Genomic DNA, 22652 nt, shown 5'->3' with positions numbered 1-22652 from the left:
AGCTCCAACAACACTCGGTCCTGTTCTGCTTCATACTACAGTAACGTTAATAATCGCATCCATGAGCATGATTTCTTCCAGAGTCCTATCCCTATTCTTTTCCACCGGCCGTTGAGGTGAAGACCACATGTCCCAAGATTCCGTGCTCAAACTTGGCATCATCAAGCTACGCCTTTGTTTTGAACGGACAGAAAATATTACATATTGCACCTTTAAATAGTATCAAATCGGTTGAGGTTCCAAGCAAGCCGTACCGATACTAAATTTGACGTGTAAACACCGCAAATCACTGATTGGTCAGAGAGAATCATCACTAACAGCATCATTGGATTTAAAACACGAGACACCAAACCCACTAGATTTAAACAGCCACCGCTGTATCATTTGTTCGTGCAACTTTTTTTTTTTAAGGACTTGCTTTAAACAACTGTCGCACGCAACTTGAAAAAAGAAATGGCTGTATCGTGGTCAGTAGACTAGGTGTAGACTCGTTGGTAGCCGAGGTTGGTAACTCGTTGGTAGCCGGATCCATGGCGGTGCAACTATACGATCAGTCTATAATCCCACCCACTTTGAAGCTGTACTAAACTGCAGTGGAAAAGCAAACAGAAGTAAAGAGAGCCGAGCCGTGCTGTACCGAGCCGAGTCGAGTCATACCATGCAGTGGAAAAGTGCCATTAATTCTCTTTCATGTAATTTTTTTTTTTTTTTGTGTATATTGAGTTGACAACACACTGTGTATATAAACACAAAATAAGATATTTTTAAAAATGTCAGGGTTTTTTTGTCCATACAACGGAGATCAGTGGGGTCCAATGTTGTTTTGGACCTCATCGACTTACATTGTATGGACATTCCTATTCTATGTTCCACAAGAAGTCAGTCAGTCAGGTTTGGAAAATATTTGAGGGCTAGTTTATTCACAGAGGACCTAAAAACATACTCAAACACCTTTATAACCTCCATCAAAAGCAAAATGATAAATAAGCGTACGAGAGAGATTAAGAATATCTCAGCAGGGTCTCACAGGACAGAAGGGAAAACGGGAGGGGTTCACATGGCATTATTAATAAAACAACATGAACACACACACACCTGCAGGCAAACATGCACTTGATGAACTTAAAATGACTAAAACATATTATATAAACATAAAAAATTTGAAAGCATCATAGTGCTTTAACAAAACACAATGACAAGACAAACAACAGGACTCAAACAATCATGAAGGAAAAGAGTTTGAGGAAGTGGGTATGGCTGGCAGGTAAAGTATCAGGAAATGCCTCTGATTAAAGGCTGATGATGGGGGAGATTAGCTCTGACTGTGTGTGTGTGTGTGTGTGTGTGTGTGTGTGTGTGTGTGTGTGTGTGTGTGTGTACCTCTCTTGTTCTTGTTTCATTCTGCGCATCTCCTCGTCCGATGCATGAGTTTCCTCTGGCTTCCACTTTGCACCATCCAAACGCTCGTCCTTACGGTACTTCCCAAACCTTGAACACACACAAACATATTACAGGTTGATGAATCAACTGGTTTAACAATACTTGTGCATTTTAATTATAAAAAAAATATATAAATACATTTTTTGGAAGCTGCATTGAAATGCTAATTTGCTCAAGAGTAATAACGTGCCCCTTCAATATTAATGGACATGATTCTTCTGAAAAAAGCTCTTAAACCTGTCTGCTCAAATTAAACCGACATTAAAGCTCTTAATCCATCTATTCTAATTCATTTAACAAACTAATCACTGTTTTGCACCTCTGCAAAGCAGAGAGAGCAAAAATGCCTACTCTTTTCTGCAAATCTTTGCTTTATCAAGCATACAGAGTCATTAATATTCCGCTGACAAGTGCGCGTGAGAGGACTGAGGTGTGTGAGAACACCTCAGAAAGAAGTTTCAATATGATTGTATGCATACGAGTTCTGATATTCAGCAGAACTCATTAATATGTAGAGCGCTCATTAATATGTAGCAGGTAGCTTTGGCTCAGTGAGGCAGATGACAGCCATTAAAACACTCCACTGCCCCAGAAGCAGTCTGAAATATTCGACATTTTCAAAAATGATTTATCTATTGCTGACAGATTCAAAAACCTTCAAATGAGCTGCGTTCTTACTTTCTCTCCCCTCTAGTCTTCTCGTATCTATCTACTAAACTTCATGGAAACTCAAACTTTTCCTCTATCTTGGATGTGACTGTCTTTTCTGCCTAGAGGAACATACTGTCACTCCACAGAGCACACAAACTCACAGCCCATCAATATTAATCTTTATATTTTAACCCCATTTTTTTTTTTTTTTTAAATAATAGTACAGGAAGATGCATTGCTGTGTACTGCCTATATACACTACTGTTCAAAAGTTTGGGGTCAGTAATTGTTTTTTTTTTGTTTTTTTAAAGAATGTATTCTTATATTTAGCTAAGATGCATTAAAGTGATAATACAGACCAAATACACCAAATCAGCATATTATAATGATTTCTGAAGGATCATGTGACATTGAAGACTGCAGTAACGATGCTGAAAATTCTGCTTTGACATCACAGTAATAAATTAGCATTTAGTATTTTGGTATTTATTTATTTATAAAGCACCTTTCAGGCTACACAGTAATTTCAAAGTGCTGTACATTACAAATAATATAAACAAGAAAGACTAAATACAGTAAAGACATCAGAACACCAACCAACAAAACACCCATTAAAAATAATGTATTAAAATGCAACAGAGAACAGGTATGACTTTAGACGGTACTTAAAAGGTATTTAAAGTTGGAAAAGTCTAAACACAAAGGACAGGTTGTTCCATAATCTTGGAGCAAAGACAATGAAAAGAGCGATCGCCCTTCAATATAAGAAACACTCTGGGAACACTGTTTTATTTTAAAATATATTCAAATAAAAAGCTGTTTTAAATTGAAATAATATTTCACAATGTTACCATTTTTACTAGGTTATAATGTTACCACATACTGTAAATATGGCCTTGAGCATAAGAAACTTTTTTCAAAATCATTAAAAATTCCTAGCAACCACATAATGATGTAAGCACCAAAAATACACAAATGTATGCAATTGTGCATTATATATTTTCCATCAACAGTTTTCAGTAAAGTTAAAATTCTCTTGATTTTCATGCATTCTGAGACTATTTAAACTGAAACAAACATCTGATGTTTTGACTAAAAGTCTTATTTTAAAGGATTTCCTGATAATTTACTCACCCCCATGTCATCCAAGATATTTATAGGCCCTATTTTAACAATCTAAGCACATGGTCTAAAGCGCACAGCGCAGGTGCACTTAGGGCGTGTCCGAATCCACTTTTGCTAGTTTAACGAAGGGAAAAATGGTCGGCACGCCTGGCACATGGTCTAAAAGGGTTGTCCCCATTCTCTTACTGAGCAATGGGTGTGTTTTGGGTGTAACGTGCAACAAACCAATCAGATTCTCATTTCCCATTCCCTTTAAAAGCAAGTTGCATTTGCGCCATGGCGGATTCGCTATTTACATGGCGGAATTTGCAAGCAGAAAAACCGAGCGCTTCTCTAGCGAGGAAACGGATCTGTTCGTCCACGAGGTTAAAGCGCACAAGCAAACCATCTACGGGACAAGCCGGATTCCACCAAAGCATTTTTATCTATATGCACACAATTAGGGCTGCAACGATTAATCGCGATTAATCGATTGCAAAAAAAAAAATGTGTTTACGCAATATATATGTGTGTGTGTTCTGTGTATAATAATTATGTATATATAAATACACACACATTCATGTATATATTTAAGAAAAATGTTATATTTATATATAAAATATTTATGTTTATATGTAATATAAAATGTATATAAATATATATATTTATAATACATGCATATATTTCTAAACTTTATACCTGTATGTGTGTGTATTTATATATACATAATTATAATACACAGAACACACACATTTATATTACGTAAACAAATACTTTTATTTTGCAAACGATTAATTGCGATTAATCGTTGCAGCCCTACACACAATAATAATCTTTTACATTGTAGTACTTTTATTTTTTATATTTGGCATGTTTGTGTGCTGCTGTGCTTACCTGTGTGTGTAATAAGCAGAGTGTACACGTATTGTGCACCTGCCTATAGGCGCATATTAATAACGCCACTGACTTTAGACCAGGTTTCAGTTGGTCAATGGCGCAGTCTACTTCAGTTGCCTCAAAACAGCAACGCACAAAGAGGTGCCTGAACACACCTCATTTTCATTGAGTTGTATTGCGCCGGGTGAATGATAGGGCCCTATGTCTTTCTTTATTCAGTTGAAAAGAAATTAAGGTTTTCGAGATAAACATTCCAGGATTTTTCTCCATATAGTGGACTTCAACGTCTAACAGTAGACTGAAGGTCCAAATACTTCCGTCTACATCACACGTGACCTTACCAATGTGATTACGTAATGTGTGGCGCATCGCAGAGCTACTGCAAGATGAGCATTTGTGGTTAAATTTTTTTTTTTTTAAGAAAATTACCAATCGTTTCATTAGATAAGACCCTTATTCCTATAGCCCTTTGAAGCTGCACTAAAACTGCAATTTGGACCTTTGAAGTCCACTATATGGAGAAAAATCCAGGAATGTTTTCCTCAAAAACTATAATTTATTTTCGACTTTGGGTGACATAGGAGTGAGTAAGTTATCAAGTTATATAGAAGTAGCATAGGTGAGGCTTGCTAAGTCAACTACAGCTCATATCTAGAAACTAGGACATTAAAGAATGTAAAGAAACTGAGCTATTTTGAAGACCCTAGCAACCACCTAGCAACACTCCAGAAACTACCCAGAAGACCCTTGCCAACAACATAGCAATGGTCCTGTAACTATCCACCTAACAATGTGTTGGCAAGACTTGTATGTGCAAAAACTAATTTTCTTCACTCACATCTTTCATTAATTTTGTTTTCCTGCCTATCGTTAGCACAGTCTTTGAGTCTGGAACATGGTTGCGTTGGTGGGCATCTCACTAGTCTTTTTGTTCTATTGTTGGGTTTTGAGGTAATTAAGGACATGAAGAAAAAGTGCTCTGGGCTCATCTACGCTCTTATCATCATTATTCTTAGTCTCTTTTATCTGACACAAAACACTGTTCAGATCTGCTTTTAATTACCTGAACATCTCTCCGAGGCCCTTGAGCATTCCTTTCTTTGTTTTACCCTTCTCTTTCTCTGGCTTCTTTTTGTCCTTCCCCCCTTTTTCTTTCTTCTTGTCGTTTTGAGGCTGGTTGCCATTGATCAACTGTTGCTCGGTGACGGGAAGCGGAGTGAGATCAGCTACCGTGGAAACCGAATCCCGCCCTGAACGAGAGCTTCCTTCTGTGTCCTCATCCACTACAGGAAGAAAAAGGGAGGGGGGATGCTATTATTATCAGTCATAATCAAAAACATTTTTTAACACTAATCAATCAAATTAGTATCCGTTATCACTACATTTGCTGAATTTTAGTGCATTTACTGACTAAACCAATCAGGAGCAGCCGTACATGTGTCCATGCAATCCTCTTCATCTCCATTGGCGGCTGGCTTGTCGTACGATTTGTCAATTGCGGCTCGGAAGCTCTCGTTGCAGCCACGCCCCCGTATGATGCGTGGCCGCGGCCGGTGAAAAGGCATGTCGCCATTGAGTGTTACCTCTGCGACAGCAGTCTGTAAACTTTCCAGAGAGCTGGACTTCTTTAGGCCAAGAGACGGGCCAACGTCATGTGAGGAAGAGCCTGAAGAAGAGTTTGTTAATTAAACCACAAAGTACAATCAAGCAGTTAAGCATGCAGGCCGTCTGCCACAAATCTCAACCACAACCCTGATAAAGGCAGCTAGGGAGTGTGAGTGTGTTTGTGTGTGCTTCTATTCTATGTAGTCAGCCATGGGAGCGAGTGAAGGTGCGTTTCTGTATTAAGTGATGAAGATAAATGAATGTAACTGGAGTACAGGAAAGATTGCATAAATTTATCTTCATCACGCAGCACTGCCTTACTGAAACGTGTCAGAGCTTCCCTGCTATTTTAAATATAATACAGCTGCGTGTTTGTAATAATGCAATATTATGATAAAAATTAATTTTCAGAACAAAATGCTTTACACCACTAAAAACTGTTGTTGTCTATGGCAAATAAAATACAATAACACGATAATATATGTAAAGAACAAATAAATATGTTTATATGTAAAATTAACTTTTTTTTTAAATTAATGGTTTTATTCAGCGAGGATGCATTAAATTGAACAAAAGTGACAGTAAAGACATTTATAATGTATAATGACATTTATAATAATATGATTTGTAGATTTCTAAAAGTTTCCACAAAAATATTAAGTAGCACAAATGTTTCTTGAGCAGCAAATTAGAATAGGATATTAAGGATAAGGATCTCCGATTGTATTCATCTGAAAGAAGATAGTCATATAAACCTAGGATGGATTGAGGGTGAGTAAATCATGGGTTAATTTTAATTTTTAGGTGAACTATCCCTTTAAAACAGATTTTTATATATTTTTAGATTGTAATATTTTCACATTGAATCTCCAAAATAACTTAGAAAAAACATGAAGACAGTATATTTTAAATATTTGTTTAATGGCATCTTTTTACTAAGAACTATGAATAAAGGCCAGTATCACCAATACCAGAACTGATACTGATGTCCAAGTTAAATTTTTTCTCAATTCTATCTATTAATTATAGCCATTCAACATTAGAGTATAATTGAAAGCTATCGATTTTAACATTTAACAGGCTTTAAAAAACATAACTTTTAATTTAAGTGAACTTAAAATAATCTTTACATAAACCCATTATAATTAATGTCATATTAGCTGAGCCTTTAATATATCAGAGCTCAAGGTGTTTTTTTTTTTTTCCTTCTGGCCCAGTCGGGTTAGTTCAGATTTTTACCTGTCCTGCTAAAATCTACAAAAAAATACTGAAAAAAAATAAATAAATAAAAAAAGTATTATATATATATATATATATATATATATATATATATATATATATATATATATATATATATATATATATATATATATATATATATATATATATATATATATATATATATATATATAAATTAATAATAATAACAATAATATTATATATATGTATACATACACATATTTCTGCAATATATATATATATATATATATATATATATATATATATATATATATATAGATAGATAGATAGATAGATAGATAGATAGATAGATAGATAGATAGATAGATAGATAGATAGATTAATAGATAGATTAATAGATAGATTAATAGATAGATAGATAGATAGATAGATAGATAGATAGATAGATAGATAGATAGATAGATAGATAGATAGATAGATAGATAGATAGATAGATAGATAGATAGATAGATAGATAGATAGATAGATAGATAGATAGATAGATAGATAGATAGATAGATAGATGGATAGATGGATGGATGGATGGATGGATGGATGGATGGATGGATGGATGGATGGATAGTTTTCAGGTAGGTCTAACAGGTACACAAATTGAATAATCAAATACTGCACAGTCTTCCCTGTATAAATTATAAACTGAATATAGATCAATCCTTATTAAAACTACAAATTTTATTCAGTCAAGAGCAGTGAGTAATTTTTTCTTTTGTTCTTTGATTAACATTAATGACACAGACATCAGCAGGTTTATTAGGTTGTTAACTCTTTACGTTCGCTTTTCGTTTTTTAACTCATGTAAGACTGTGCTTACGAGGATACTCAATGAAACTGGAATTCTGACAATGTTGTGTGTCTTTGAACTCTGTGCAGGCCTAGTAAAGTAATCAATGATGAAACGTACAGAAAAATAAATCTCAACACTGAAGAAAAGGGATGTAATAATCCTGTAGTGTGGAAAAGAAGTGAGTGTGTAAGTAAGTGCAGGAGTGGTCATGCTTACCTGGGTGGTTCTCTGTGCATTGTGTGAGGTTAATCTCATCAGCCACTGTGTGAGGGGTACACATACATACACATACATTCACAGGATGGTTAGTTTGACCATTCAACATGCAGCAAGCAACCAGGCAAGTATCACCATCAACAAATCAGATGACATAAACAATCAGTCAGTGCTCATTAACAAAAGAGTTTGTTTCCATAGTGATTCTGCTGATTCAGAATGATGCCTTTTCCACTGAGACAGTGCCGGTGTCCAAACTGACCTCATCCCACATGTTTCCACCAAAGAAAAGTTGGTTTTTGGTGGGAAAAACATGATTCATACTTGTCAAATTCAGGAATCACTAACATTATGGACCGAAAAGTATAATAATACCATTGTAACAAATCTTTTAAAACAAAAACTCAAGCTAGATAGCTTTTGTTAACTATGCCTAGAAAAAAATAGTAATTTACCAGTGTTCTGCAAAATCTAAATTTTAAAGTCAAATAAAAAAACTGTAAAAAACAAAATATATGCAAAGAAATGGTGAAGGCCCATACAAAATACAAACAATCTGACAAAACAAACAAGTGTAAAACTCCAAATAAAACAAAAACCTTGCAGTTCGACTCTAGAGTCAGTGGAAACCCTGAACGGTTTCTCAGAAGAAATGCTGAACCCTTGTCTGAGCCCTGGCACCAGCTCTATTTCAGTGGTAAAGCGGTAAGTGAGGAACATCCAGCAGAATTGGATGAGTGGAAACAAGTGTTCAGACTAGAAAGCACATGCACAAGGGAGACCAATGCAGACTTAGTGACGGTGGAGTGGTGAATGGTGATGCTCAGAATGAGAGGCATTCTGAGAAGTGCTCTTATAAAGAGAGGAAAGTAACTTGAGCAAATGGATTGGATTTCGGGGAGGGATTTTATCTACTGGAACTGACCTTTAGAGTACCTAGGTCCAAGGGCAGTGTTTGGGACTGACCTTTAGAGTATCTAGGTCCAATCACTGTGTTTGAGATTGACCTTTAGAGTATTTAGGTTCAACCACTGTATTTGGGAAAGACCCTTAGAGAATATAGGTCTAAGTAATGTGCTTTTAGTTGATGTTTAGAGTATTTAAGTCCAATCACTGATCTTAAGGGTGTGTCACACTTGTAGTTCGGTTAGTTTGGTCTGGACCAAAAAAAACAAAAAACAAAAAACATTTAGTCCTGGTCCGATTAGCGTTCAGATTGGCAATTTTATCATTGAACCTAAAGGCATAGGGATACGTTCACAACCTGATTGGTCGGATTTTATGACATATTGCCTATTTTGAGACGGAACTTATTGAACATCCAAAACAATGCTGTGTGCTGAGGTACATATGCTTCTTGTTTGTGATTGGCGTGCATATGATGGTACTTTGTCCCGCTCGTGAAGAGCTTAAAATATGTGTAAAGGAGTCAAGACAGTGGCGGGAATCCCTCCGTCACACACACTAACAATCTGCTGCATGGAGACTTACGTCTGATGCCTGTGATGGGCAAACTCATGACTTTTTAGGTTCTCATCTTCCTTTTTTTTGGTTCGTTTACATGTCTTTGGTCCGTGTTGCGTTCACATATCATTCTAACCGCACCAAAGTTCGCTTGGAAGCAGGCCGAGACCAATCTTTTCAGCGGCCTCAGTCCGCTTATTTGGTGCGCACCAGGGTTCGGATGGCTGAGTTCACGCATGTTCAAATGAACCACACTAACAGAGCAATCGCACCAAGCATGACAAGTGTGAACACACCCTAAAAGTATTTAGGTCGAATTAATGTTTTTGAGATTGACCTTTAGAGTTTTTAGGTCTTAGAACAAGGTCCAATCACTGCATTTGGGGCTGATCTTTACAAAATTTATGTTTTTGAGATCGCCCTTTGGAGTTTTTAGGGTCAAAAACTATGTTTGGGACTAATCTGTAGAGTATCCAGGTCCAATCACTGTGTTTGAGATTGATCTCTATGAGTATTTAGGTCCACACATTAGGACTGACCTTTAGAGTATCCAGGTCCAATCACGGTTTCAAACTGATCTTTAGCACTGTGCTTCACGTTGCTCTATAAGGCAGAAACACACAAAGCCGATGCCGACAAACTAGTGGTGACGAAAGCAGACTGCGGGGTTGGCTCACGGCAGCGTCTGGGTCCAAAGTTGCCCTGACACACCAAACCGACACTCGACAGCCGATGGCCAAGTAGCACGCTTGCGCAAGAAGAAATGCCAGTCCAAACCAGCAGGTGGCAGTAGCTGAACAGCAAATCAGAATGATCAGATGGCCAGACGGACCGACAAGCTCAGACGCCGATTCAACATGTCAAATCGGCCGGAAAAAAGCCGACGAGGACCAACTTCAGCCGACGGTGCAGAACACACTGAGAAAACTTAGTCGGACGACGAAGAAAAACTGCCCGTCGGCTTGGTGTGTTCCTGCCTTTAGAGTATCTAAATTCGGGTTGATCTTTAGAGTAGCTAAGACCAAGCACTGTGTTTTAAGTTGATGTGTAGGGTATTTAAGGCCAATCACTATGTTTTAGGTTGATCTTTAGTGTATCTAGGACCAAGCACTGTGTTTAAGATTGATCTTTAGACTACCTAGGTCCATGCTTTTAGACTTGCGGGTCTTGATGATGTCGAGTTGGCTTGCGTCTCCATACTGCTTGGTGCGTTTCTCAGACATGCTTTGCCTGCCAAAGCCTTCCCTCTGAAACACCCCCTCATCATTAGCAGTGGAAGAGCTGAGGGAGGAAGTGAGAAAGAGATAGAGATTAAATCACAGCACAGTGTCCAGCCCTTGGCCCTGCTCTAATAACCGAGGCTCCTTTGACACTTCTGACGATCTTCCTGCAGTAATTGAGTCCATGGCCTTTCCTTTGTTTGTCAGACAGTTGATGCTCAAAATAGAAATAAAGACAATAGCTACTTCAATAAATAAAATGCAATACTTTCTAAACTGTCAAACTTTTATTTACCTGTCGGGAAGCTCTTGGTCCCAGGGTGGCGGCGGTGGCGTCTCCACAGCAAAACCCATGTCATCGTGAGAACTGGATGACGATTGGTCAGACAACTGGGTGGGGAGAACACGTGGCCTGTCGTCTTCAATTATGATCGTGTCATCCTGAGGCATGTTTACCGTCGGCGACAGCTGATAGTGATCTACAGCGAGATAAGAGCAGGAAGGGGTGTAGGGATAAATCAAATTATGTTATTATTATAAAGTAATCAAGTAATTCAGCTAATGGTGGGGGTTTCATGATGGTAAAAATAAAGATGACAAAAAAAGTTTATAATTTATGCAAAAATAAATCACCTCATTCTGAGCTAAGCAGGTCAATGTCACAGAGGATGAAGAGCAACAATGAATCATTTCTGTCATACCCTGCATGTAGTGAGATTTACACATGTAAGACTTGTAATGCAATTCACATGCTGGCTGAATGCAATTTGCATGGCTGCTTTTTCTATATTTGTTTATGCAAAACACTTTTTTAGCCTTTTTTAATTAAATACAGATAGAAAGTATGCATTTTAGATTTAAACAGTGCTGTTAGCTTGTTTGTGTTTTTAATCTGTTCAGAAATTTCCCACCCTATTCTAAAATAAAGCCCATGAGAAACACTTTGCTTTTTCAGTACATACTTCAATAAGTGAAACCGCGTGGGATGTAAACGATCACAAAACGCACTATGGTTGGGAACAAAGTGCCTTTTTAAAGAAATACTGGAACCAAATTATTCTCTTCATGCCATTTAGCTTGATAATGGTACTTTAGTTTCTTTTTCCACCAAACATTGTACTCGAGATATCGTTATCAGCACCTAATTAACAAAAAAAAAAAAACCCTTATAGTGCATTCAAGCTATACAAACACATCATCAGTATGTGCCTTTCCTGCGAACCAAAACCATGACCTTGGCATTGCCAGCACCCAGCTCTACCAATCTACTTGCACCACAATAGAGGTATGATGTCAGAACCCAGATGACTAATTTGCCGCTGGTTCCTTTGAGATTTTCCTATGGGGATTTATAATGAGTTTTTTTCGATTTATGTGTAAAATAAAACCTGTGGTGAACATAACTTGACTATACTTTGACATTTTGTTCTACAACATAACTTACATGCACCTATAAAGTGCAACAGTGCCCGTCCACTTTTTTTTTCAGCAGCCTTGGTTCCAGAAATATTTCTCCCATTCATTTTTCCAACAGGGACTTTTAAAAGTTTTTGTTAAAGCGTTTTAAGCCATAAACTAAACCATAACATTTCAAACTTTTTCAAATATTGTTTTGCTTTAAATCAAAAGGTTAAAGACAGTGTAATTAACGGCATTAATTACTACAATCCCATGAAGCATTGCAAATGACATTTGAATTAAAAAATGACAGAGAAATATAAAACTATTTTGATTTTTATGTTGATTGTGTATTGTATATAAAAGCCACAAGTTTTTTGCAAATGCATTTACAGCATATACAAATATTTAAGGTGTTTAAGAGTGTAGTGAGACTTACTCCATTACGTCATTTGCAGTGATTCATGGGAGTGGGCGGGTATTAAAGATTTCTTTTGGTGCAATTTGTTGGTTGTGATTCTCCGATTGATGGAGATTTCTTAGCAGAATCATGGGTAAAGTAATTTTTCACCTGGAATTCTGCTGTTAAAGGGTTAGTTCACCCAAAAATAAAAATAATGTAATTTATTACTCACCCTCGTGTCGTTCCACACCCGTAAGACCTTTATTCGTTCATCTTCAGAACACAAATTAAGATATTTTTGATGAAATCCGATAGCTCAGTGAGCCCTCTATTGCTATCAATGTCAGTGAACCTCTCAAGATCCAGAAAGGTACTAAAGACACATTTAAGGGTGCGTTCACACTTGTAGTTCGGTTCGTTTGGTTCATTTCGTCCAGACCAAAGAAGAAAAAAAAACATTTAGTCCTGGTCCGGTTAGCGTTCACATTGGCAATTTTATCACCGAACCAAAAGATACCGAACCTTAAGGCATAGGGATACATTCACGACGTGATTGGTCGTATTTTTATGACGTATTGCCTATTTTGAGACGGAACTTACCGAACATCTAAAACAGTGCTGTTTTCTGAGGTAAATGCGCTCGTTGTGTGTGCGTAGCGGTGCGTAGCCTACATGTGATGGTATTTTGGCCAACTGGGAACTCGTAAAGAGATTCTAAAATGTGTAAAGGAATAAAAACACCGGCGGGAATCCATCCGTCACACACACAAATAATCTGCTGCGTGGAGACGCGCGTCTGACGCTCGTCATGGGCAAACTCGCTACCTTGACAAGAAAAACCGACATGCGTGAGGATTCCGTCCTTTTTAGGGTCTCGTCTTCCTGTTTTTGGTTCGGTTACATGTCTTTGGTCCGTGTTGCGTTCATATATCATTCGAACCGCACCAGAGTTCGTTTGGAAGCGGACCAAGACCCATCTTTTCAGCGGTCTCAGTCCGCTTGTTTGGTGCGCACCAGGGTTCTGATGGCAGGGTTCACATATGTTCAAATGAACCGCACTAACAGAGCAATCGCACCAGGGTTCGTTTTAATCGAACCAAACATGACAAGTGTGAACGCACCCTAAAACAGTTCATGTGACTACAGTGGTTCTACCTTAATATTTTAAAGTGACAAGAATACTTTTTGTGTGCCAAAAAAAAAAGACTTTAATTTCTATTGTGATTTCAAGCCATACGAATCTTTTGTTTCGAATCAGTGTTTCGGTGTGCCAAAGTCATGTGATTTCAGTAAACGAGGCTTCGTTTACGCAATCTGAACCACTGATTCTAAACAAAAGATTCATAAAGCTCCGAAGCGGTGTTTTGAAATCAGCCGTCACTAGATATTGTTGTTATTATTGTCGTTTTGGCGCACAAAAAGTATTCTCGTCACTTTATAATATTAAGGTAGAACCACTGTAGTCACATGAACAGTTTTAAATGTGTCTTTAGTACCTTTCTGGATCTTGATAGGTTCACTAACATTTAGGGTTGGGCGATATATCGCATGTGATTGTCACGTGCATTTTGTCAGTAAAGCCGGTTCCCTGATTATCGCTAAATCGGCATCACCTGCTTTCAAATGGAGCGGCATTTAATAGACAGAGCCGTAGATCACTGACAAGCTATGCAATATCGCGTTCATTATCGCAGATGAATCGCCTTCGATAATGAACGTGATATCGCCCAGCCCTACTAACACTGCTGGCAATTAGGGATGTGACCGAAGCCAAATACCATATTCGGAAAGGAAATGACGTGTACAACGGAGCCCCTAAAGGAATACACATGAGATGGGAGGAAAAAAAAAATATTTCTTTCTATATGTATGCTTTCTCTCGCAATTATATAGTTGGGTAATTATAATGTAAATAATTTGCCAGCATCTGGAAGCTGCTGTTAATATGCGGAGTACTGAAATTGCTTTTGAATGCGCGCGCACGCTTTTACTTTAACTTTCGAGATTCGCAATCACAAGTTACTTATTACACATTTTACAAGATTTGTGACGCTCAGGAACTGCAAACCATTCACCATTGTCCTAGCAACCATCTCTCCTTACTCTCTTTTCGTGGTAAGTGAAATCTGTTGTACACAAAGTAACAGGCTTCTGCTAGCAAACAACTAACCATGTCCCTTTTGGGGCTCCGTAGACCGTTTTTTCCCCCCGTGCCTTTCCGAATACGCATTTAGTATTCGGCACACACCTACTGGCAATAGAGGCCTCACTGAGTGTAGTATTACATGAGGGTGAGTAATAAATGACAATTTTAATTTTTGGGTGAACTAACCCTTTAAACATAACTATTTAAAAAATAAGTCTTCAACAAAAGCATCTACCACCAATGTCAAACCAGTAGCTCACAGAAGGTCTGTCTTTAAAGGGTTACAAGTTATCACTAAAATCAATTCCCCATTGAGAAAACGAATGGGATTTTTACTTTTGAAACCTGACTATATCAACTATATCCCTCCACCACAAATAACTAATAATAAGCTAACTATTCCAAAAAATAATTAAAATCTTAAGCCTAACATTTGAATAGAAGACATTAATCTGCTGTCTGTTTAGACATAACCTCATCTGTGCAGATGCACACCCAGTCAGCACACAAACTACAACTTCAGCTAATTATTGACATACATCTTCTGGGGAGTGTTTGAAAACAGGTCTTTGAATGGATAGATAGTCACATTCTGATAGGAGTGTCTGTATCTCTCTGCGGGAGCTCTCGAAGAGAGCGAGGAAGTGAAAGCCTGTCAGCGTGAGTGTAAATGGATGGTATGGAATGAGCATGACTCTGCATATATATTCAGTAGTGGAAAAGCATATGCACTTCTGTGTGTGGCACCCCGCTACTGTCATTTCCCATGAGTGGATTCAGTTGTTGACAGGCGGGATAACAGCTCCGGCTGGGCGCTCTCTCTCTCACACAGAGAGCTCTCAGTGAACCTCCACAGCTCTGCATCTGTTTGTCCAGGGTAACACTCATATGTTTTCTGTTAGACCACATGTTTCTTACACACTGCAGCCAGATATGCCAATTCTACTTCTGAAACCTGATGCTGTGTTCAAATGTTATCGTAGAGAGCATCTGGTGATGGTTAACATGCAAAATAATGCAAATAATTACTTTCCTGAAATAAATAAATAACGCATTCCCAAACCCAATGTGTTTTAGTTGATCTGAAGACCATACATGTGCTTATGTGCGTAATTATAATGAAATGAAATACAATTAGACTAATATCCAACCCATCACTTCATCACAACTTCTCCATTCAGCTAGGTTCATCAACCATAACTCCATCCAGGACAGCCTTGCCTTATACAACATTACGAAGATCGGAGCATGGTACACAACTCCTTGTCCAAGCTCTTGTTCTATCCTGACTGGACTATTGTAATGCTCTGTTGGTAGGCCTTCCAGCATGTACTGTCAAACCTCTGCAAATGATCCAGAATTCTGCAGCAAGAGTGGTCTTTAATGAGCCGAAGAGAGCGCACATCACACCTCTCTTCATTAAACAGCACTGGTTGTAGCTCACATCAAATTCAAGGCACTGATGTTTGCCTACAGAACAACCACTGGCTCTGAGTCAGCACCCCTTATAACTAAACTCACTACTTCAGACTTGTGAGCCTTTCAGAAGCTTGCATTTTGCAAGTGAACAGCGCCTTGTGTTGCCATCCCAAAGAGCCACAAAATCACTTTGATTGCTTCTATTCTTATCATTTGTAAGTGGCTTTGGATAAAAGCATCTGCAGATAGATAGATAGAGAGATATACAGTGGTGGTCAGAATTATTGGCACCCTTGGTAAATATGATCAAAGATTACTAAAAATAAATCTGCATTGTTTATCCTTTTGATCTTTAATTCATAAGATTAGTAAAAATCGAACCTTTCATTGAAGAAAAAGAATTGAAAGTGGGGGGAAAGTCACATTATGAAATAAATGTTTATATCCAAAACATGTTGGCCACAATTATTGGCACCCTTTTATTCAATAGTTTTTGCAACCTCCTTTTGCCAAGATAACAGCTCTGAGTCTTCACCTATAATGCCTGACGAGTTTGGAGAACACCTGACAAGAAATCAGAGACCATTCCTCCATGCAGAATCTCTCCAGATCCTTCAGATTCCCAGCTCCATGTTGGTGCTTCTCTTCAATTCACTCCACTCATTTTATTTAGGGTTCAGGTCAGGGGACTGGGAAGAACATGGCAAAAACTTCACTTTGTGCTCAGTGACACATTTTTGTGTAGGTTTTGATGTTTGTTTTGGATCATTGTCCTGATGGAAGATCCAACCACGGCCCATTATTGGATTCCTAGCAGAAGCGGACAGGTTTTGATTTTTTAATCAAATATCTGTTGACATTTGGTAGAATCCATGATACCATATATCTGAACAAGATGTCCAGGACTTCAAGCAAAAAAATAGGCCCACAACATTAAAGATCCAGCAGTATATTTAACCGTGGGCAGGGGGTACTTTTTATCGATGTGTGCACCAAACCCATCTGGTGGGTTTGCTGCCAAAAAGATGTGTTTTTAGTTTTATCTGACCACAGAAGCCGGTCCCGTTTGAAATTCCAGTCTTGTCTGACAACTGAATATACTGGAGATTGTTTCTGGAAGAGAGCAGAGGATTTTTCTTGAAAACCTTCCCAACAACTTGTGGGGATGTAGGTGCGGTTTGATATTTTTTTTACGGTTTCTGAGACTCATGACTCAACTAATCTCTGCAATTCTCTAACTGTGATCCTTGGAGAGTCTTTGGCCACTCAAACTTTCCTCTTCACCACACATTAGGACGATTTAGACACACGTCCTCTTCCAGGCAGATCTGTAACATTTATTTCATAATGTGACTTTCCCCCCACTTTCAATTCTTTTCCTTCAATGAAAGGTTAGATTTTTGCTAATTTTATGAAGTAAAGATCAAAAGGATAAACAATGCAGATTTATTTTTAGTCATCTTTGATCATATTTACCAAGGGTGCCAATAATTCTGACCACCACTGTATAAATCATCACCATTTTACATAAATTTCACAGATTACACATATAATGACACATGCAAGTGTGTGACCATATAAAAAGCCAAAATATCAATGAGGTTTTTATGGTGTATATAGTAAGTAGTTACTAAATAAGCAAGTCTTTTGAAAAAATAAACTTTTACAAAAAAATTTAAATTCTGGGCACTTTTCAGCTGGACAGGCTGGGAGACCAGCTTAAACCAGCTAAGATCAGCAAACCCACTTAGCCTCACACAGAAATTACACACTTTAACTTTTAAGTGTGTTGTAACTCACTCATTTTACGGTTATTTGTGTTGGCTTGTGGCCTCAGGTTGTCATCAAGCCCCTCGAATCCATATAGCGAGTGTGAGATCCGTCGCTCATGGTCGTCAGGAGACGGGCTCAGGGTTCGCTCTAATCCCCGGGGACTGCATCGGCTCTCACCCTGACAGGATCCAGAAAAACATGAGGATTATGAGTCAATTAAAGCACACAACCTATATTATAGATTTATCTTCTCAGAGATGTAATTGGCTACTGTGGTTTGTGTAGTGGTGACAGAGCGGTCAGAATCAGCTCCGCTGGACTCAAGACCCCTTCCTTTTCAGACGCAAGCACTGAACACTTGGCATAATGGGAAAATCTTGTGCGTTTAGGATTTTGCTCTGGGTATGACAATTACCATCAGCCAAACAATTTATAACAGCCCAGTGAAAAAAGTAGTTTTCCCATCAGAATTACAGCAAATACATTTAGAAGGTCCTTGTGGACAAACTTGTGAAATGCAGTGACCTGATTACCTGGGCTTTAAACGGATCAGACGTTCTCTGGAGAAAAAGAAAGAAAACAGCATGCGGCCGACCTTAATATGTGTGTGTGCGTCCTGAAGTACGGATGTTCTGAAACTCTGTCTGTTTCTAAATTAAAGGCAAAACTGGAGGAATTCAAATGTGTGTCATGACAAAATATGATCAACAGTGAGAGAGATCTGAGATGCAGTGAGTTTTATATTCTGAATCAGGTCAAGTTGAAAATATTCATTAACATGTTTTTAAAACATCCATTTTATTTCAACCCAAAACACTAATGAATGTAATTTACATAAGTAATACATTAAGCACTATTCACACATTAACATTCACATGATCAATGATCAAAGCTTTCAGAATCTCCTCGGCTTGTCTCTTCTCTCTTTACCTCGAGGCGTTTGTTGATTCTTCTCGCCACAATCAGCTGAATCATCCCTCGCTTGTTGCCCTCTGTTGACATGGACTTGCGCAGCGTTTCCATGGCGTCCTGGTTTGTCTTCCCTAACAACGACTCCCCATTGACTGCGATTAACTGATCGTTGACTCGCAGCCTTCCATCCTATACCAGAAAATGACATTATGAAGACCACACATAAACCGTTCAAGACATTTAAAATATAGATTGTGATACTAGTAAAAAAATGATCGCTAACAAGAATTTATATTTATATATTATATATATATATATATATATATATATATATATATATATATAAATATAAATTCTTGTTAGCGATCATTTATATATATATATATATATATATATATATATATATATATTATATATATATATATGTGTGTGTGTGTGTATGTGTGTGTATAATATATATATATATATATATATATATAAAATGCAAGAATCATGAAAAAAGTCAGCTAAAAATTATTGTGTATCCATCTAACCTTGCATGCTGCTCCTCCATTGATAATAGACTTGACAAAGATGCCCAGGTCAGCGTGGCTCTCCTTTGATCTGTTACCCTTGACACTGACTCCTAAACCCGCCGAGCCAGAATCATTCAGAGGCACTTCCAATGTCAGGAACTCACGCGTCCCGTCTGGGGTTAAGACCAGCTCCTCCTCTTCTACCTTCTACAGAGAGACAGAAAGAGACACACAACTGTAATTACATCTGTTCGGAAAGAAAGAAAACATTGTCATCTGTGGTTAAGAAGAAGAAGAAACAGCCATTTAAAAGCAATGAAAAGGTCTTAGGTCAAAAACGGGGGAACAAGGATAGCCTGGAAAGACGGGTTCATTAGAAAAAACATAAATATCTTTATTTAAAGACACTACCATGGTTTGTGACCTCTGGGACAGATCACATGCTATAAGTCGGCTGTCCTGAGACTATTTAAAGACATTTTCTCACCCATTTCTTTCCTCCATGGAGCACAAAAGGAGAAATCATCAGGAAGCCTCATTCGAAAAGAGTCACTAGTATAATTTTTCAAAATATTCCTTTTGTGTTTCACAGAAGAAATAAAGTCTCATAAGTTTCGAACGACATGGGGTTGAGTAAATAAAGGCACTGGCAGCATAGTCATTTTGAATGAATTATCCATTTAAAACAAGACAGGACGGCAAGTTTCTGTCTTGCAATGTGCAACAGACTTTAATAAACACAACGAATCTCTGCACTATCAGTTTTTGATTCAAGTCACTCTCCTGTCCATTACTGTCGCCGACACGCACAGCTGCCATTTTCACCTGCTTTTGAAGGAAATTCACATATGTAAATGAGGCCGGCAGGGAAGCCTTCATGAGAAATGATGCCTGCCAAACCTCTGCTCTCTGATTCAGACACATAGATAATAAACCCATTACGTCTGATGCTCTCCTGACCTCTCCACTGACTCCCTCAAGTTAGCGTCTGCCAGTGTGTGAGTGTATGTGTGGGAGAGAGAGAGAGAGAGAGAGAGCGAGAGAGATGTGACGGTTTTAACATCCATTTACTGAGTGACTGCTCTATAAAGTCCACATTCATTGAGCTTTAATCACCTTCACTTTAATGTAACAACCTCTGACACACACACACACACACACACATACTCTCTTGTGTTCAGAAGGAAATGGATGGCTTTCATTTAGTTCTCTCCTGCTCTCTGAACCGCCACTGTAAAGCAGATCTTATCAGCCTTGAGAGGTTAATGCACAAACAGCGGCGAGAGAGACAGAAAGAGGAAAAACAAACAAAAAGGAGAGAGAGGCAGGATGAGCTTTCAGACTGACAATGTTTCTGAAGTTTAACAGCAGTGGCTCTATATACAGACAAAATGTGATACGAATGTCCGCACTAATATGCTTTTGTTTAAAAACGCATATTTTTCTCTCCGTTTTGGCCTTCCGTCCACACTGAGATGGCGTTCTTATCAAGGAAAACTGAGCTTTTTAAAAACGCTCTCAAAGTGGATAAATTTGAAGACGGCGTTTTGTTGAAAACGGAGGTATTTGAAAACGATGACGTATGTTTAGTCATGTGACGCATATTGTGCCCATAGATATCTAGTTATACTGAGCCTGCATTTTTGTGCCTGCTATTTACTGTAACAGTGTTGCTCAAGATTAAAGAGAAAGTTCACCCATAAATTATTGAAAATGAAATCATTTAGTCACTCTCATGTCATCCCAAGCCTGTATGACCTTCTTTCGTCCGTAGGACACAAAATAAGATATTCTGAAGGACGTTTCAAAAGACGTTTTTTCCCATGCAACTGCGGACCAAAACACTGGACTTCATTGACTTTCACTGTATGGCCAAAAAAAAATTCAAAACATCTTTTGTGATTGACAGGAGAAACTCAGAACAAACTTAGAACAACATGAGAGTGAGTCCATGAATTTTCATTTTTGGGTGGACTATACCTTTAAAGGTGCCGTAGAACGTCTTTTCAAAAGATGTAATATAAGTCTAAGGTGTCCCCTGAATGTGTCTGTGAAGTTTCAGCTCAAAATACCCCATAGATTTTTTTTTTTATTAATTTTTTTAACTGCCTATTTTGGGGCATCATTAACTATGCACCGATTCAGGCTGTGCGGCCCCTTTAAATCGTGCGCTCCCCCCCCCCGAGCTCTCGATTATAAGTGCAGTTATACAGTGCATTTACAAAGTTCACACAGCTAATATAACCCTCAAATGGATCTTTACAAGATGTTCGTCATGCATGATGCGTGCATGCGTCGGATCATGTGAGTATTGTATTTATTTGGATGTTTACATTTGATTCTGAATGAGTTTGATAGTGCTTCGTGGCTAAAGCTAACATTACACACTGTTGGAGAGATTTATAAAGAATGAAGTTGTGTTTATGAATTATACAGACTGCAAGTGTTTAATAATGAAAATAGCAACGACTCTCTTGTCTCCGCGAATACAGTAAGAAACAATGGTAACTTTAACCACATTTAACAGTACATTAGCAACATGCTAACGAAACATTTAGAAAGACAATTTACAAATATCACTAAAAATATCATGTAATCATGGATCATGTCAGTTATTATTGCTCCATCGGCCATTTTTCGCTATTGTCTTTGCTTGCTTACCTAGTCTGATGATTCAGCGGTGCACAGATCCAGACGTTAATACTAGCTGCCCTTGTCTGATGCCTTGAACATGAACTGGCATATGCAAATATTGGGGGAGTACATATTTATGATCCCGACTGTTACGTAACAGTCGGTGTTATGTTGAGAATCGCCTGTTTTCCGGAGGTCTTTTAAACAAATGAGATTTATATAAGAAGGAGGAAGCAATGGAGTTTGAAACTCAATGTATGTCTTTTCCATGTACTGAACTCTTTATTCAACTATGCCGAGGTAAATTCAATTTTTGATTCTAGGGCACCTTTAAGGAACTGTTAGTGCCAAACTGAATCAGGAGCATTAAAGAGCATCAGAGACACATGACAACAACTGCATTGAACCTCTCTGTTAACAGTTCCTACATCAGCCTCGCCATCTACAGATGTAGAGAAGTGTGAGTGTGAAGATGTGTATGCAGTTCTTACCCATTCTCTTGTGTTCTGCATCGCTGGTTCTGTGTTCTAAAGAGAGCGAGGAAGGAGAGGACTATGGTAATACTGCAACTGAAAACCCATGAATGCTTAGAAACAAACTCATGCATGCACTGCAACCAAAGATGAATCTTATAAAAAAAATAATAATAATAAAAAAAAAAAATTTAAAAAAAAAAATCACTCAAACTGGGCTTAATATCATAGAGGGTGAATTCAGTTAAATTGGCTTTTTGCCTTTGATATGAACTTGAAAAGTTACCCAGTTTCCCTGAATTGACCATTCTAAAACTAAGAGGGGAAACAATGTAGAT

At 38.0% G+C, this 22652-nt stretch overlaps 1 protein-coding gene across 8 annotated transcripts in view; it reads right to left on the bottom strand.

Moving 5' to 3' along the window:
- pard3ab (par-3 family cell polarity regulator alpha, b) overlaps positions 1-22652 on the bottom strand; it is a 124319-nt gene that overhangs the window by 38841 nt on the left and 62826 nt on the right. For 2 of the 8 annotated variants that reach the window (XM_067364205.1, XM_067364204.1), the window contains exons 12-22: positions 22333-22368; positions 19226-19414; positions 18711-18881; positions 18314-18340; positions 17808-17958; positions 10937-11120; positions 10560-10702; positions 7958-8002; positions 5504-5758; positions 5156-5375; positions 1381-1488 (exon numbers count right to left, since the gene is read on the bottom strand). In XM_067364205.1, the coding sequence (XP_067220306.1) occupies positions 1381-1488; positions 5156-5375; positions 5504-5758; positions 7958-8002; positions 10560-10702; positions 10937-11120; positions 17808-17958; positions 18314-18340; positions 18711-18881; positions 19226-19414; positions 22333-22368 (1529 nt within the window). The remainder of the gene's footprint in view (positions 1-1380; positions 1489-5155; positions 5376-5503; positions 5759-7957; positions 8003-10559; positions 10703-10936; positions 11121-17807; positions 17959-18313; positions 18341-18710; positions 18882-19225; positions 19415-22332; positions 22369-22652) is intronic. The other 6 variants (XM_067364206.1, XM_067364208.1, XM_067364210.1 and 3 more) reach the window with 6 other exon arrangements.

The sequence above is a fragment of the Chanodichthys erythropterus genome, chromosome 16 (genome assembly GCF_024489055.1).
Source record: "Chanodichthys erythropterus isolate Z2021 chromosome 16, ASM2448905v1, whole genome shotgun sequence".
NCBI classification, from domain to species: domain Eukaryota; kingdom Metazoa; phylum Chordata; class Actinopteri; order Cypriniformes; family Xenocyprididae; genus Chanodichthys; species Chanodichthys erythropterus.
The sequence above is the reverse complement of the archived record's forward strand: the minus strand, read 5'-3'. Positions and strand labels throughout refer to the sequence as shown.